General features: G+C 58.4%; 1 protein-coding gene across 3 annotated transcripts in view; it reads right to left on the bottom strand.

The window, feature by feature from the left end:
- Positions 1-3,351: 3,351 nt before the first annotated feature.
- DNAL4 (dynein axonemal light chain 4) overlaps positions 3,352-17,758 on the bottom strand; it is a 29,830-nt gene continuing 15,423 nt past the window's right edge. Inside the window, exons 5-7 of one of the 3 annotated variants that reach the window (XR_009054809.1) lie at positions 11,507-11,586; positions 10,818-10,934; positions 4,255-4,268 (exon numbers count right to left, since the gene is read on the bottom strand). Coding sequence is in view for 2 of the 3 variants with exons in the window: in XM_057742982.1 (XP_057598965.1) it covers positions 10,895-10,934; positions 11,507-11,586 (120 nt within the window). In the remaining variant the exon portion in view is untranslated. Of the gene's footprint in view, positions 10,935-11,506; positions 11,648-17,758 lie in introns of those variants that run through there. The other 2 variants (XM_057742982.1, XM_057742983.1) reach the window with 2 other exon arrangements.

Below are 17,758 nucleotides of genomic sequence, written 5' to 3'. Positions count from 1 at the left end.
CCGCTCCAGCTCAGAGCAGCAGCAGGCATGGCAAGTCCCGCATCAGTACAGGCTGCAGCAAAAAGCAAGGGAGGACCTGCGATCTGCAGCCCTGGGTCTAGGCCGGGGACACAGCCTGCTTGCTCTGTCACCTGCTCTGTGAGCCACTTCACCTCTTGTTCGTAAAATGCAAATAATAACTGTCCTGTCTGTCACACAGTTCACTGCGTGAGCTGGGACAAGCCAGCGAGGCTCCCTGGCCTCTTTCCTCAGGGGTGGGGTCAGGTGAGGGGAGGCACTGCTTCAGCAGGAAGGGCTTTTGCCACCGTGGTCTTTGGGAGACGAAGGGAGAAGGGTTTGTCCTGGACTCAGAGTCAAGGCAGGGAGCTTCCCCATTACACCCCCACGCGGTGGTGGCATGAAGCTGTCCCTGCCTGCCTCCCCCAGGACTCCTGACACTTGTGCCAGGAGCGGTCCTCGTAGGTGCTCAGTACACTTGTGTCAGATGCACACGTGGGGGAGGGTAACGCCTCCAGCCACCTCCCTGCAGCCAAGGCCCCTCCATCTCTTCCTCCCTGCCATCCTACGCATCAGCGCTGGGTGTTGGTGTCTGTCATTTAACCATCACAGGCAGAGTAGCCTGGGGGCAGGGGTGGGGGCGGGGACGACTTTAATGTCAGGCTTCCCGGCCGCAGGAACATGTTTGACGGCCATCAAGAGGCAGTAGCCTCAGAGGATCGTGGTGCCCCCGCAGCCCCCCCAGCCCCCCCGGGGGCTATTTCTCTGCCTCCTGGGGATCTGACGTGGGCTCCCTACCCCACCCTGCCCAGTCTGGCAACAGGGCTCTGTATTTACAGGATCTTTTATCCAGGGAGCTCAAAGAGCCCTGTTACCAGGTGGCAAGTGTAGTTAAACCTGTTTTATGGAAGGAGAAGTCCAGTCCGAGGAGGCAAAGATGCTGGATCCTCCCCTCACCTGACCTCACACCCGAGGAAAGAGGCCAGGGAGCCTCACTGGCTTGTCCCAGGTCACACAGCCAGTTGTGTGACAGACAGGAACAGCCTGGGCGCCGCGGACAGACCGTGGGTCCCGGCCGAGATAGACTCTCTCAGGCAGGTTCTAGTGGGTGACGGTGCCTTAGTCATCTCTGTTCCCCCACGCCTGTTACGATGCCCGGCTCCTCATAAATGCTCGATAAACGAGCATCAACTAAGTGCCCGCCTGACTGCACCTCCCAGATCTTCAAACACAGCCTCCAAAACCAGCACCCTAAAACCCCCTGCAGCCTTGCTTGCAGTCCCAAGCTGAGCCCTCCTCAGCCTCACCCCGGGGCCCCTCCCACTCCCACACCTTTGCTCAGGCTGTGCCCTGGCCTGGAATGCCCTTGCCCCGTTTCTCTGCCTGATGAAATTCTAATCTTCCATGGATGAGCCCAAAGGTCTCCCGTCTCCTGAAGGCTTGCTTCCCTGCCTCCAGGTCCCCAAGGCGGAAGGAATGGCTGCTGCCTCTCTCTCTCTGTGCACGTCTCAGGCTGTGTTCTAGAACGGGAATGATAGTCACCTACTGCCCCCAGGGATACTATGAGGATTAGATGGGCCTAGTTCTCAGCAAGTGTGAGCTGCAATGATCACTCATTGTGCCCCAAGCACAGCACCTGGCTGCGTGGAGGCACGGCCTGCCTGGCCCGTGTGGTCTGGAGGAAGGTCAGGGCGGCACTGGAACCTTCAAGGGCACTGGCCCATGGATTAGAACTCATAGGCTGACGTCGGGGTACTTGCCTGATGAGGTTGTCTCTCCTGGAAATGACACATCCACCTGCTGCTCCACCTCCCATCGGGACAGTGCTGGGCCAGTGGTGCAGGGTGTCCTGGTGAACAACTCAGGCCAGTCATTTAGCCTCTCTCAGCCTCCATGTCCTCGTCTGTAAAATGGACATGACAGTAATGTGTTTGCTTCTCAGGAGCTGAGCACAGTGCCTGGCACAGGGCAAGTGCTCAACAATGTAAACCACTTTTTTTTTTTAATTTTAAAATTATTTATTTATTTATTTTGGCCGTGAGTCAGTTGTGGCATGCAGGACCTTCATTGCCGCGTGTGGGATCTTCGTTGCAGCGTGTGGGATCTTTAATTGTGGCATGTGGAATGTAGTCTCCTGACCAGGGATTGAATCCGGGCCCCCTGCACTGGGAGCCCACAGTCTTAGCCACTGGACCACCAGGAAGTCCCTAAACTTTTAAATTTATAAGCATGTATTTATTCACCCAGTGCCTGCTGCGTGCCTGCTCTGATGGTAAGACATGGCTGGAGGAGGCCGGCGAGTCAGCAGATCATCACCACATGGCGAGGCCCCGGGAGGCACACAGCCCTCTGTGGGTCCCGTGTGACCAAGACCTCAGTATGACTTTTATGGGCCCCTTCTTCCAAAAAAGGGTTAAAAATTCTATTTTGTGACTCTGTTGCTCTAAAGAAGAATATAATCCAAGCTGGATTATACCCATTTCCCCCCCTTCTGATTAATAAAAATAATTAAAATGTCTCCGTGGGCCCTGTAAGTGTGGTGGCCCTGACATCGCACCTGCTGCGTGGAAGGTCTGACCGTGACTCCTCACCCGGGTTTGGGGAGTCAGGCTGCCAGAGACAGTGACCAAAAGGGCGGGAGGAGTCACCAGGGGACAGAGGGGACAGCGGGGAGCGCACTCAGCTCATGGGGACGTTGCTGGATCGATTATGCCCTCCGCGTGGGGACAGCCTCTGCCCCATGCCAGCCCTCTCACTGGATCCTTCAGTCTCGTCCCCTGGGCTAACGTAGACGCCCCAGCCCCTCCCGAACCCCAACTAAACCTCCATCACTCGCCCAGCTGCCTCCTTGCCTGCCCAGTCTTAGCTCTCCCACCTGCACAGCAGGATGGGGGGGTCACTGCTGCCCTTCCCCGCTCCCCAAGGCCTGGGGAGAAGGGGCTGTGTGAGGCCTCACGAAGCGGCCAGTCTTCGCCACAGTGATAGTGCTGGTGTTGCTGGCATGCCTCTCCCATGCAGGACAGACCTCAGAGGGGCCCTCCTCACGCAGCACCAAGCCGTCAGCACTGCAGCCTGCCTGGGGAGGCATGTCCTGTCACAAGGCACTCAGTGTGTCCCCAGAGAGGGTGCAGGGCTGGCAGACCCTCGGTCATGGCCGAGGGCATTTCAGTCTGGGGTCGCCAGTGCATTCAGTCCTCCTCCTGTGCCGAGCATGTCTGCCGGGATCAACTCGGCGACTCGAGGTGAGTGATGGGTGCCGCAAGCTTGAAGAAGACACAGACACAGACTGAAGAGAAAGATGGGACCGGGGGACTCAAGACCTCTAGGATCAAGAGCCTCGCTGATTGATCCCACGTTGCCTTTATTGAGTTCTCGGCATAGCCTAAGGGTCTAACACTCCCAGGTTAATCCCATAAACAATCAAAGGCCTCACATGTCTGAGGCAATTATCTTTGTTTACTTCCTGGGTCCGAGTTGAGCAGGTGTGGATTTGAGCTGGGGGTGGAGAGCAAAACAGCCCTGGGGGCAGGAGACCTCTCTCAGATATTGGGGGTCTGTGCCCCACCCCTGCTGGCCCCTCTGCGACTGTGCCTGTCTTAGGTTGTTCCTCCCTTGAGGAATCTTACCCGTCTCTGGCTAACCAGTCATCCTCTAGGGCCAAACAGGGCGATATAAGGAAGGCTCTATGCACCACCCCTGTTGGCCCCTCTGCGGCTGTGCCTGTCTTAGGTTGTTCCTCCTCTGAGGAATCTTACCCGTCTTTGGCTAACCAGCCATCCTTCAGGGCCAAACAGGGTGACATTAGTCTCCACGCCCCGCACCCTCAGTTCCTCCACTGCTCAAGCAGGACATTCTGAATCCCATCGCTCGGCCCACATACTTCAACATTTTCAAGGTTTCAGAAAGGTTCCCGAATGTCTTCCCACACATGTCCCCCACTATGCGCTTCCTGGAGATCTCTACTTCCCAAGAGCCAAAGCCCTCCAGGTGTGGGGGAATCTGGGTGGCCGGCTTTGGTGGTTCACAGGTGGGGCAAGGCAGGGCTGCGGAGATTCAACGTGGTCACGTGCCCGGCTCAGGCCTATGGGCCGGCAAGCTCCTCCACCAGCACCTCCGAGGACCCCCATCTGTGCCTCTGGGCATCATACCAGCACGGCCTGCAGCTGCCGACCCAGGGCCTCCAGGTGCTCAGGGACTCCCACGTGCCATCGCTCGGGCCATCGGGCCTGGTGGTCAGGAGCTGGGGGCCCAAGGAGGTTGACTTCTTGATGCTGCAGAGTGGGAGGGGAGGGCAGGGTCAGCGAGGGATGGCCTGGGGCTGCCCTCACCCCACCAGTCCAAGACAGGACTTGCCTTTAGCAGCTGGGGTGTGTGTGTGTGCTTGTGTGCACGCCTGAGGGTGTGGGAAACACACCTGGGCTGCCACTTGGGAGTGACGTGACCTCGGGCAAGCCTCAGCCTGCCCACCCAGGGGTTGAACACACTGCCTCTGGGGTCCCTTCCAGAGCCCACCCCAGGCTCAGGCCTCCCCACTGGCTGTGCTGCCCCCGGCCCCCCATCTTTGCTTCCATCACTCTCCCCGAACCTTTCCAGCCCCCAGGACTGGTCCAGGAGTGAGTTACCTGAGTCCACACCCAGTGCAGAGCCTGCCACACAGGGATGGTCAGTTGGGGTGTGTTGGGGGGGTGGGGGGGGGAGGGCTGAGCTGATGCCCGCTCTGCTTTTTGTCTGAAGTGCTCCAGATGCTCCTGTTTTCTCCTCCATCTCCCTGTCCCGCCCCCTACTTCTCTGTTACTCCATCCTCCTGTGTTTAATTCTTAACAGCTTTGCTCCAGGAGGCTGAGGTTATTTGTAATTCAGGCAGCTTCTCAGCCTTCCTCTTCCGGCCTCTCCCCAGCTCCCAGCCACCAGCCCAGATTCTCTAGAGCTGGGTCCCTGCCCCCATCCCACCCCGCACCTGCCACCCCACCCCAACCACCAGCCTTCCTCCCAGGACAGGCTCCTGGGGTCCTGCACAACCTTCTGCCCCCCGCCTCCCGGGACCCCTCAGCGCAGTGCCACCTCCCCATCCCTGCCCACAGCCCCGCTTCCCCCCAGGGCCTCTCATGCTGTCATCCTCCCCAGTGAAGCCCAGTTCCAGAACTGGACTCCAGCTGATTTCTGCACCTACCCAGCTGTCCCCCGTCCCCTCCAGACACCATAAAGTTTCCAGAAGGATCTTCCTTAAGCACAGGCTGGACCTAGTCACCTGCGTCCAGGTCATCCTCTGTCCATGGCTCCATCACCCCACGATCAAGTCCAGCCTGGCCTAGAAGGACCTCCCTGACGTGGCCTCCATCTGCCCCCACCTCGCCCTGCCCCAGCCCACAGCCTCCCTCCCCACCTTCATTCTAATGATGCAGAATGATGTCTCAGACCTCGGGCCTGAGACAAAGGCCTGTTTGCAAGGTTGGACCTTGGCTGGCATCTGGAAACTTGGATTTCAGGAAGGTTCCTACCCCTCCCTGATAAGAGTGGCCACTAGGCCTGAACCATTTGTACAGACAGTGGGGTTTATGCTGAACCCCCACCTTCCTTCTGGGAGTCTGGATTTGGGTCCGTGCCAGGCAGAGGGTGCCCCCATGACCAGCCCCCAGTGACAACCTCAAGTGTTGGTTCTCTAACGAGCTTCCCTGGTTGACAACATTTCACATGTGTTGTCACGCCTCGTTGCTGAAGACGTTAAGTGCGTGTGACTCCACTGGGAGGGGCCCCCGGGAGGCCTGAGCCTGGTTTCCTCCAGACGTGGCCCTCACACCCTTTCCCTTTGCTGATTAAGCTCCGTATCCTTTTGTGAAAATAGCCACGAGTACGACTCTGGGCCGGGCTCTGCGAGTCCTCCTAGCGAATCATGGAACCCCGGGGTGTTCTGGGGGCCCCAGCACACTGACCCTTCCTCCAATACTCGCTGGCTGTTCGCACCTCTGTGCCTTTGCTTCCCCTGCTCCTGCTTCGTGAACTGACCTCCCCCTGCTGGCCCCTCTGCACCTGCAAGACCAGGCTGCAGGCCGCCCCCTCCGTGTCCCCCCGGCCTCTGCCGGGGCATGTGTGACCCTGTGCTGTGGGCACAGGTGCGAGCAGGCCTGTGCTGGCTGCTCCGAGGATCCCTAAGTGGCCAGGGGGTGGTTACTCCTTTCTTAAAAGCTTCTTCACGTGACCAGGGGAGGGGAAGGAGGATCCTTTTTCTTCTTGAATTCCTTGTCACTAACAAGCCTCTTGAGTGTGTTATAAATGAAAGGCTGATTTTTGCACGTAGCTTTTTGGGGAGCCCTCTTGTCTGTGAAGTGGGGTGAGTCTGAGGGTCGGGCTGGTAACAGTTGGCAGGATACCTGACTTGATTCGTGTCTTGGTAACAACACTCCTCGCTGGACGGGGCTGGGGACCCCCCCTCCTACCACGATCTGGAGCAGCTGGCAGAGACGCCAGACTGGGGACTTCCCGGGCGATCCAGTGGTTAAGAGTCTGAGCTTCCACTGCAGGGGGTGCGGGTTCCATCCCTGGTCGGGGAGTTAAGATCCCACACGCCACCCGACAAGGCCCCCCCCCAAAAAAGAAAAGACACTGGGCTGGGCGGCAGGAAAGAACTTGAGAAGAACAGAAAAATAACCAGGGCTTTGGCTCCTAGAAATGCTCCCCCTCCTTAGTTCTTGGGGCTCCTGGGCCCATCCTGGGGTGGTCACTGCTGTCCCAACCATCAGGAGGGAGGCCAGGTCACCAAGGGCCACGAGGCTCTCTGAAGGGAGCTACTCTGGCCTCACACCCAATGACCCCCGACCTGGAGGGAACCAGAAGGGGACTGTCCCTGCAGCCCATTCAGCCGTGGCCTCATACGGGGTCGGGGTGGGGCAGGCGAGGTGACTGATGCAACTGCTTCGCAAGAAGCCAGGAAGCAGCTGCTCGGGCTCGGGTGGCAGCGCCCAGCGGCAGGGGCTGTGCAGCCCTCGGGGCTGCCTCTCTGAGGACAATAACGCCTCACGGGGTTATTGTGAGGGTTGCATGAAATGATCTTTATTTCAAATGATTTTTTCAAAAAATCATTTGAAATATTATGAGTGAAGTCATGAATGCAGGCTGCACATTTTAGGATAAAGAAGGGATGGAGCTGTGTATCCTCTGCATTCCCCCTTAGGTCTGAAACTCAGTGTCTGTGTCCGAACCTCACTTGTGGAGGTTCATGGACGTCTTCAGAATCCGGCCAGTGACAGCAGGCAAAACACCCCCAGGGTAGCCCTCCCCTGCTCTCTGAGCACTTGGAGAGATGGAGGGAAATTTGTGGTTACCTCCAGACATATACCGAGACACATACACAGACACACAGACACACACGAACACAGAAAAACACATATAGACAACACACGAGACACACACAGACACACACAGAGACACACACACAGAGACGTACCAAGACACACACACACACACACACACACACACACACACACACTCTCCCAAGAGGCCCCTGTTGGTCCTGGCCTAACCTCCTACTGTTGTCCAGGTGTAGCAGAAAGTTGGCATTGCCGAACTTTTGGCACTTCTCATAATAGTAGTGGCACAGGTTCCCTGGGGTGGGGATAAGGCGGGGGGGATAGACAAGATCTAGTCAGGGCTCTCCCCCGGGGGTGTTCCCAGGTAAAGGTAGGAAGGGCCTGCAGGGACACGGGGTAACACTGAGGGGGGTGCCCATTAAAGACTTACAGCTACTGTCACCCTAGAAATGCTCAGGTCGAGAAGGCCACCTAAAGCCGTGTGAAGGGAGCCACAGGGGACCACAGGGAGGCCAGTGGGGTGTCAGGCATGAGGAGGCTTGCAGCCTGCAGAGCCCACCCACTGAGCTGGGAGTCAGGAGCCGGGTCCCGCCCAGCACCAGAGGACAGGCCTGGGGGCAGTGGGCCTGGTTACCAGCCAGGCTGACCGGCTGCTCAGAGCTCAGACCTCTGAGCCCCATGGCCCCCAGGGAGGATGAGCATGTGGCCGAGACAGCAGCTCACCCAGTGTTCCTTCAGGTCTGGGGGGCTCCGGGGCCCCCTGGAGGCCAGGCTTCCTCCATCCCCTCAATTAGGGCTGAACTGTACTGTCTGTTCCCCACACTGGGGTTCCCTGGACTAAGCTGTTTGCAAAAAAGAATTCTGCTGCCAAAAACAAACCAAAGCAGACGAAAAGGAGAACTGGCTTGGCCAGCTTCCCAGCACCCGCTTCTCACCAGGAGGAAGTCCAGGACCGTCACGCTGACGACGGGGAGCGGGTGGGATCCCTGGACCCGGCACAGCAGCCCAGGCTCCCCTCCCACCCGAGAGGGGGGCCTGGAAAGGGGGCCGCAGCTTGGCTCAGCAGGGCTGGGCAGCCCACGCTCACCCCAGCGATGGGGAGACAGCCAGGCCAGGCTGGGCCCACGGAGGAGGGCGATGGCTGGCAGGCTCAGGGAGTCGTGGAAGGGGCCTGGGCGCTGTCAGCAGATGGGGCCCCAATCCCACTTGTGCCCTTAGCTTGGGGAAGGAGCTCAGCTCAGGCACTATTCCTCTCTGGGTCTTGGTTTTCTCTAGTAAAGGATGTGGCCACTGATTAATTCATCTAACATGTGCCAGGCCCTGGGGTTCCCAGTGAGCAGGACCACGATGCCTGTCCTGGAGGGGCCTGAGCTCTGCCGGGGAGAAGAGGCAGCGCCCAGACCCACCAGGCACGGCACCCACGTGATCTTCAGCCCCACCTCAACCTTCGCTCTGCTGCTCCCCGCCTGGAGCCTGTGCCTGCGATGGCCACGTGGCTCGTTCTCCATCTTCCCAGTGAGGTCTTGTTCTTCTCAAACCACCCTGTTGAGAACTGTCCCACCTCCCCTCCCTCCAGTCTCCCGTCCCTGCTTCCTTTTCTCCACAGATCACCATCAAACGCACCCTACATCTTACTTATTTGTGGTTGTTATTTATTGTTGGTACTTCTCTTAAAAGTAAGCTCTCTGGGACTTCCCTGGTGGCACAGTGGTTAAGAATCTGCCTGCCAATGCAGGGGACGTGGGTTTGAGCCGTGGTCTGGGAAGATTCCACATGCTGCAGAGCAACTAAGCCCGTGCACCACAACTACTGAGCCTGCGCTCTAGAGCCTGCAAGCCACAACTATGGAGCCCATGTGCCGCAACTACTGAAGCCCGCATGCCTAGAGCCCATGCTCCGCAACAAGAGAAGCCTGCGCACCGCAACGAAGACTAGCCCCGTCTCTCTGCAACGAGAGAAAGCCCGCGCGCAGCAATGAAAACCCAACGCGGCCAAATAAATAAATAAACTTCAAAAAAAGAAAAGAAAGTTCTCTATTTGACCTGTTTTGTTCACTGCCATACCCTCAGTGCCTAATATAGAACCAGGCACACCGTTAGTGGTCAGCAAGTATATGTTGAGTGAATGAATAACATCCCTGGTAGTCACTGTTGTCTCCATTTTACAGATGAGAAAACTAAGGCTCAGAGATGTGATTTGTTTAAGGTCACACAGCCAGTTACTAACAAAGCCAGGGCCTTCTGACGCCAAAGCACATTTCCTTTTCTCTTTGACCAGTGACTGCCCTAGACCTCAGAGGAGAAGCCCGGGGACCATGGTGGGCGTGAGAGGGAGGCCCACGGCCTGGACCAGAGCTGTCCTGGATGAGAGGTTTGCCCTGACTCCCTTGGCCTCCTTGCTCTTGCTGTAGGCACTTCTGGGGGGGCGGCAGCAGCTGCGGCCCTGGCCAGCATGGCTTTGGGCAGAAAGGGGGCCCCGGAGCCCTCCGACACATGGGGCTGCCGTGCAGAGTGGCTCCGGACCGCGGGAGGGGGCACACGCGCGGTTGTCTGCTACGGGAGGAGGGAGGCTGTAGGCACTGCCATGTGAGCCAAGTCCCGGGGCAGGCCTGTCAGGCTCCTGTCCCTCACCAGGCTCTCCCAGCTCAGCCCATGCAAGGCCCCAGCCCCCGATGCTGGGCGTGGGATTGGGGGCGGGGAGGGGGCAGAAGGAACGCTGCCCCACATTCTGCCAGGAAGAGGGGACTCCCTCGGGCTCTGACTCTGCACCCACCTCTGGTTGATGTGGTTTCTGCCACTTTCCCCAGATCCCAGCCACACCCATGCCTAGATTCTGACAACTGTGCCCTCTCTGTAGCCGGCCTGGGATAGTGGACAGAGCACAGGCCCGGGAGCCAGGCTGACTCCACAGCTGGGGATGCTCCATCAGTCACTCCGCTTCTCCCAACCTCAGTCCCCAGTCTGCTCCTTTCTCTCCTCAAATTCCAATAAGAGCCTCAGCGACTTGCCTATACTTCCCTCATGCATCATGCTATTCCCAGGCTCCACGCCTCTGTTGGTGCTGTGACCTCTGCCTGGCAGCCTGTCTTACCTTTGCTCTTTTGGCTAACTGTCATCTAACTCACACACACTCACACACTCACACACACACTGATGCTCTTAAATCCTTCAAATCCGAGTGACAATGGCATCTCCTCCAGGAAGTCCCTCTGGACCCCAGGGTGGGCTATGTGTCCCTTCACAGTACCCTGTAACCTCTGCTGCCTTTGTCATTAGCACTGTCCCCCTGTCCCCAGCCACAGACGGGCCAATGTATGAGGCTCCATCTCTGGGACTGGCAAGGAGAAGCTCACAGACTGAGTGGATGGAGTCCAGAGGACCACAGGCGTCTACCCTGGATGCGGGGTGCCCAGGGAGAAGTACCGGAATGCAGCCAGTGTCGGGGGGCAGGGGAAGGCCTCTCGATTCACCCGCCCCACCCCCAGGCTGGGGGCTCTGGAGACGCAGGTCCACCTGCCTGGGGACGAGAAGAAGTTTTTTCAGAGCTCTCTTGCTAGTAGTGACGCCTCAGGTCTCCTTGACAATATTCACCCTTCAGCCCACGGCGATGGGGACCCTCCAGAAATCCAGGATTCTGCCCCAGAAGAAAGAGAAGGAAAAGAAACCCACTTTTATTTAGTGTCTGTTAGTCCAACTCTAGGCACTTTCCTACCACCTATTAGCTCACTAAACTCTCTGAAAAGTGAAATGTAGGATGTTCACCACTGCTACAGGAAGCTAGACTTGGAGAAATTAAGGGGCTTGTCCAAGGTGCGTATCTGATGAATGATGAGGCCAGAGGGTCTGACACACAGCGGACACCCTTTCTAACCCCCAGGTGGCCCCCAGGCACTGGGCCAAGCATCAAGGGAAGAATCCGTCCCTGGAGAGTCAGGGTGGGGGCAGGGAACCCCAGGGCTGGGATGAGCTTGAGGAGACCTGCCGACTTGTCTGTGCTCCTGAGGGGCCCATGGTTGCTGGGAACCTGGCCGGCGGAGGCGCACCAGGAGAAAAGCCACCATTTCTGAATTGTGTTGCTCAAAGTCGGCAAAGTAGAAGCTGGCAGGGGTCTCCTGGTCCTGGATCAGCCTGACATTAGATGGAAAGGCCCCCTGCCCACTCCCTACCTGGCCCTCCACCCCAGAGCCCAGTGGTCGGAAGCCTCACCTGAGGCCAGAGACCTGCTGGTCCCGGCGGAGGGGGCATCTCAGCATCCTGCCCACCGCATCAGGGACAGAACCCGGCACCTGTGGGAGAGCTGTGTGACTGTGGGTGCGGCTTTGCCTCCCTGGGCCTTGGTATTCTCATCTGTCAAGAGTGGAATAGTGTCATTTACCTTTGGGCACCGTGGTGAGGATGAAATGAGAACAGCACTTGCGGTTACCTGCCGGCCCCCTAGCTTCCTTCCCAAACTGGTCCACTGGTCTCACTGGTTGAGTGAGATGGTCCAGGAAAAGGGGCCTGGGGTCTCTGCAGAACACTGCACTTGCAGTCTGCTCTGGATTCCCCTCTCTGCGCAGTTCCTGTGGCTGTGTGACCCTGGGCAGGGTACTAAACCTCTCTGTGCTTCAATGACCTCATCCTGCCTCACTAGGTAAATCACAGATGCATAAGTGGCCATGGAGGAATGTCCCTGGAGTTTTTCTTTTTCTTTTTTTCCTTTTTAGGGGTGGAATGTGGAACATGTCAAGAGTCCCTCCCCAGGGTGACCGTAGGCTTGGGGTGGGGGACCCTGCTCTGGAGGTGACACTCCCAGCCATGGAATGAAGTGCCAATGATCTGCCTTCTTGCTTTCTGGGAGGACTCCCTGGGGGCTGAGAGGCACTGGTCCAGCCTGTGTTTCTCTCCAGGGCCTGGAGTGACAGCACCTAAGCCCGATGCTCTGGCCTGGGTTGGCCATTGAAACGGGGAGGGACTCAGAACTGCCCCTGCTTTAAGCAAACCCACTGAACAGAAAATCCAGAGGGATCTGAAAGGCAAATATTAGAGTATTCCCTCACTCTATGAAAGTATCTTTATTTTATAAAAAGCTTCCTAATCAAATTCCATTAACTTGACCCCTTCCTTGGTGGGGGGGATGGGGGGTAGCATCGAAATGATTTCCCAGAGGAGGTGGCCTGACATGGGGAGAGGTACTAAGGCACTGGGACTTGGGGGCCCAGCCAAAGCCCTTGGAACAACCCTCTGGGAAAAAGGGTAGCAGAGCGTAGAGGTGGGAGTGGGTGGAGGAGGAGGGGAGGGGTTGGGGACCTGCTGAGGGAGTCACCAGGTCCCGAGCGTCTGCCCAAGGCCAGGGCCCGAGCACCTGTACCTATATCCTCACGGCAGCCCTGTGAAGTGGGGGCTGTTGAGCAGGCAAAGTTACAGAGGGGATGTGGGGTTCAGAGTGTGAAGTGGAGGTACTGGGGCCTGGCTGGACCATAACTTCAGTAACGGTGGGGACCTGCCTGCTCTCAGGTTGCTGTCTCAGTACCCACACAGGTAAGGCACACAGTAGGTGCTCAATAAATGTTTGCAAGTGAAGAACAGAAGGAAGTGAGGTCTGACTGATTCAAAGCCACCACGTCTTTTCCCACTTGCGCCCAGTGAACCTGAGGAGGTGGCCTGTGGCCCCCTGGGCCTGGGAGGAGGGCAGGGTGTGGGCAAAGCCCGGCCAGCCCTCCCAGCGTCCTCCTGTGGTCCCGGCCAGGGCAGTCGGGGATGAGCCATGTTATGCCCACGTGTGGCCACGAGAGGTCGCCCCGCACCGCCAGCAGCAGTGAGACCAGCCGCCCAAAGGACCCCTAGTGGTGGAGGAAGGAACTCACCTTGGAGGAAGCAGAATGTGGCGGGAGCAGGGTTGGAGAATTGTACCATGGAAGGGTCGCCTGAAGGGCACTGCCAAAAGGGCACAGAGCAGGAAATGGGCCCAGAGGGGGTGGCTGGTCCCAGGGACCCACAGCTAGTCCATGGCAGAGCCCAAAGGTCCCCTCCCAGGTCCTCATCTCGTGGACTTGAAGAGGGCTGGCTGTTGTTGGGGCCACTTTGTGTGGGTTTCCCCAAACTGCAAGGCGGAGATGGGGTCAGGGAGGGCAAGGCTGGTGGGTGGGGAGCATGGGGTGGGGCCACGGGGTGCACTTGGCTGTACCCAAGGCCATGACCCTTTGGTAACCCCCTCCTCCATGAGGGTAGGCCCAGCGGGTCATGCTAGGGGTACAACGCATCCCCACTGATGTGGGAGCATCACCAGGTGAGGTAGGTTCTCCGGGGGGAGGGGTCTGGCTCGGCAGCTCTGTCAACGTGGCTTGGCCCTCGCTGACCCTGGAACCCCACGCTGGAGGGGCAGGGCTGGTCCTGGATGCTCAGGCAGCTGGGCCTTGCTGAGAGGCAGTGAGGCCAGACCATGCTGGGCCTTGCCGGCCGGGCGAGGAGCTGGGTTTTATCCTGGGACAGCGGGGAATCTACTGGGTGGGGGTTAAACCAGGGAGCAGCGTGGTCCTTCTAGTTACCAATGGGTGAAGAGATGTGGGCGGGGAGCTGGGTTGGGAGGCCATGGTCTCCTGGGCCTATAGCACAACTCACAGCCCAGCTCATCCTGACTAGCAGGGCACGTGACTGGCCCTCTGGCTGTCTCCCCTCAGCCCTCCGAGCTGGAGAAGAGACCTTTTTTCCTGGCTCTCCCGCATCAGGATCCTGCAAGAAGCCCTCTCTGGCTCTCTGCTGCTGGTTGGATGACAGGTGCACGCCTCACCCAGCCTCGGCTTCAGCTCTGCCCACTCCCACCCACAGTAACTTTAGCTGCAATGCCCTGACCCCTCCTCACCTCCTGGGAGTCTGCAGAAATCCCTTCCAGACCCAGCTCAAATGTCACCTCCTCTGAGAGGACCTCTTGGCCAGTCTGGGCATGGAGGCCTCTCCATGGCACCCCCACCCCGTGGGAACTCAGTGCTCATTATATTAGTGGGGTTCTCGGCCAAGGGCCGGGGCAGGGTAGAGCCCCTGCTGAATACAGGGACTGTCATGCACAGTGTTCAGCGAGAGGGATGCAAGGAGAGAGGCCAGAGGGAGTCTGGGATGGAGGGGCCCAGAAGGGAGGGAGAAACCAGCTGAGCCCCACCCTCGAGTCCCTGAATGTCTATTTGGCACGCTCGCTGTTGGTCAGCGAACTTCTCCTTGGTATGACACAGAAGAGCCTGTCCTCCTCGCCAAGCGTGGCATGGCTGTGTAGACGGGGTGGGCAGAAAGCTCACCGCATTTAGCCTGGCCTGCCTGCAGGGCTGTGGCCCCGGACTCTGCAGCCCTTCTCTCCACAGAGCCTTTGACACCCCTGAAGTCCTGCGGCTCCTGAAGCTCCCATGGCTTCTGGCTAAGTGCCTCCAGGGGCTCCCAAGCTGGGGGGTTGGGCATGGGATGCCCTGGCTGTGGCAAGGCCACCTAAAGGGGCCCAAGAGGAGAGGGAAGTCAAATGTAGCAGCAGGGCCACCGAGATGAGTCCTAGAGCTGGAGGTGGCACCATGGCCACTATGCAAACTGCTGGAAGGCCAGGGAGCTGGGTCCCACAGGCAGCCTCAAAGGGGGTGCTGATACTGTGAGGAGAGGTGGAGGCTGCTGGAGCCAGCCACGGAGGGAGGGCCAGCTCCCAGAGGGGTGTCCAGAGATGGAGTCCAGGGAGTGCCCAAGACTCTGGGGATGCAGTGGAGGCGGGCGTGGGAGGGAGCCCTGGCCAGGTGTGGTGGGGGTAGGAGTACTGATAAGAGAAGGGGCCGCAGGTCAAGGGGCCAATGGGAAGGCAGGGCTGGGCTCCGGCCTCCTCAGTAACACAACAGCTACCCCACCCCACTCCTGGCCCTGGACAAACCTCCAAAGATGCTGGTCTGTCATCAAGGTGGCACTGCCCCTCTCAGCTCCACGGGGGCTCTGAGCTGGGGGTGGGGGAAGTGCAAGGACCACCCAGCCCAAGGAAGGACTGAGCAACCCTCCCCACGCCCCCTCGAGGCCCTCCATCCAACCCTGCCTTCCCAGCACTCAGCGGGTCACTGCGCGGTGATGCCTCCCCCGATTTCCGTCACCTCCCTCACTCACCCCACTTCCACCCTCAGCACAGCGAATGAGGCCTACAAAGGCCTGGCCCCGGAGCCATCTCTCAACTGTCCCTCCAACCTGCTTATCTGCCCCCCCCCCCCACTGGCCCCCACCCCACCAAATGGCCTTGTTTCCTGAAAATGTATGTTCTCTGTCTTCAGGTCTTGTGTACACACCGCGAGTTCTGCCTCAATTCCTTCCCCTTGCGTTGAACTCCAGGTCCCTCCTCTGGTCTCGGCGCCCCTCCTGGGCACACCCATGCCCCGTGGTAGCACTTTGCTCCTGGAGCTGTCTCGCTGGCTCCATGTCTGCCTAACTGCAAGCTCCTCCAGGGTGTCAAGCTTGTCCCCCCGTCCTGTGTCCCCGACCCCAGCAGAAGCAGCACAAAGAATGTGCTGAAAGGTTTTGCAAACAATGATAAGGGCCTTCTCTTAATAAACATTGATTGAGCACTGGCTGTGTACACAGCCCTGTGCTCAGCCCCGTAGGGGATTACATAATGTCATGCCCCACAGCTCTCAAAACAGCTCCAGACGAGACAGTGTTCAAGGGGGAGGTTCCGCGCCTGCCAGGGCGATCGGGGGCTTCGGCAGGGGGCTCTGCCCGGGACATGCGCCTCCTGAACACCCACCAGCTTACCTGTGCTCGGCCTGCGCAGCGTTCTCCAGGAGGCCTCTTTAGAGCTCGTCCCCTCTAGACTGTGTCCCCGAGGGCAGGGACCACCGTGGGGGCCTGTTTCCTCTGCACAGGGCCTGGCACCTCTGGAGCTCATTAAATATTTGCTGAGTGATGGAAGAAGAGCACCAGGACAGCAGGCAAAAGGCAGTCGTCACAGGCCAGCCCCGGGCGCAGGGTCCAAGCTGATGGTGCACTTGCCGATGACGACGCACTGGCAGAGGCTTTCACAGCAGTAGCTGAGCCCTCACCCCCTTTCAACTGCTGCTCTGTACGCTTAATCCTCCCAGGGGCCTCCAGGGTAGGAGGGCAAGGGCTTCACCCCATTTTACACATGAAGAGAATGGGGCTCCAGAGATGAAGGGACTCTCTCAAGGCTACATGCCGGGCAAGTGGTGGAGCTGGTGGTGGAACTCGGGTCTGAGCACAACCCTGGTGCTCTTCCGGCTGCTTCTCAGCAAGCTCTTCCAGCCTCGGGAATCCACTTGTGCTGCGTCTGAGTCTGAGTCTTTTCTTAGGAACCAGGTCAAAGGGGAGTGACTTTCTGAGTCCCAAATAAACCTCAGGTCCCCTGCGAGGGGCCTGGAAATTTGGCCGAGGGCATTAGGAATCAAGGGACGGCCCTGTTGCTCTGAGCTTCCTGGAGAAGATTTTTCCTCTCATTTATCACCCATCTGTTCATCTATCATCTGACCATCCATCATCCATCCATTATTCATCCATCCATCCATCATCCATCCATCATCCATCCATCCATCATCCATCCATCCATCCATCCATCCATCCATCCATCCATCCATCTCTCCCTCCAACCATCCTTATTCACTTGCTCACTTGTCACAATCGATCTTTGATACATATCAGGCCCTGTGCTAGAGAGATAAGATATAGTCTCCACCATCAAGTCAATAAAATGTAGCAGGTGTAGATACCACGACAGAAGATGAGGTACGGTGGGGACACAAAGTGACCATCTAGATGGTCTGTCCAGAGACCGCAGTGGGGGAGGAGTCCTAGAGGAGCTGGCACCACTCTGACCACGCCTCTGAGGCTATTGGTGTGTGGAGGAGAAACCTCTGCCCCAGGCCATCCCCCACCTCTGGCACATCCCAAGTTCTCCATGAAGCCATTTCCCCACTGTTAGGTTGGAGGATCTTCATGGACTCTACCTGGCTCCCTTCACTGGGCCATTCTGAGGCTGGAAGGACAGACGCAGCTTGGAGAGTGCTTGGGCAACAGCAAAGTCCTCACAAGCACCTGCTATTGGGACTGTCTTCCCCAGCTCATGTTGGAAGGTCTGGTCCCGGCTGTTTGGGATCCTTGGCCACTGGACGTGCGTCTGTGTGGTCACCCTGCTTCTCACGCTCTGACCCTGCAGGGCCCAGGTGCCAACAGGGCCTTGGAGGCGATTACCTACCTGCCCCCCTGAGCCCAACCTTCCAGACTCCCAAGTCTCCCAGTGGAAACAGGGGCCCGAGGGTGGCAGATGGCTCCCCAGACTGGCCCTGACCCCAATCCCTGATTGGCACTTCCACCCTTAAAGCAATTCCACCCCCACGGCCTTCTCCTTGGTGCCCTACAGTAACCCTGGGAAGGAGGCAGGGCAGGAGCTGGGAAGCCTATTTTGCAAGTGAGGAAACTGAGATCTAAGAAGCAGAGTGGCTGTCCCAGCTGGTGGGCAGG

This window comes from Hippopotamus amphibius, chromosome 7 (genome assembly GCF_030028045.1).
Source record: "Hippopotamus amphibius kiboko isolate mHipAmp2 chromosome 7, mHipAmp2.hap2, whole genome shotgun sequence".
Lineage (NCBI taxonomy): Eukaryota > Metazoa > Chordata > Mammalia > Artiodactyla > Hippopotamidae > Hippopotamus > Hippopotamus amphibius.
Note: the sequence above shows the minus strand (reverse complement) of the source record. Positions and strands in the feature narration are given on the sequence as shown.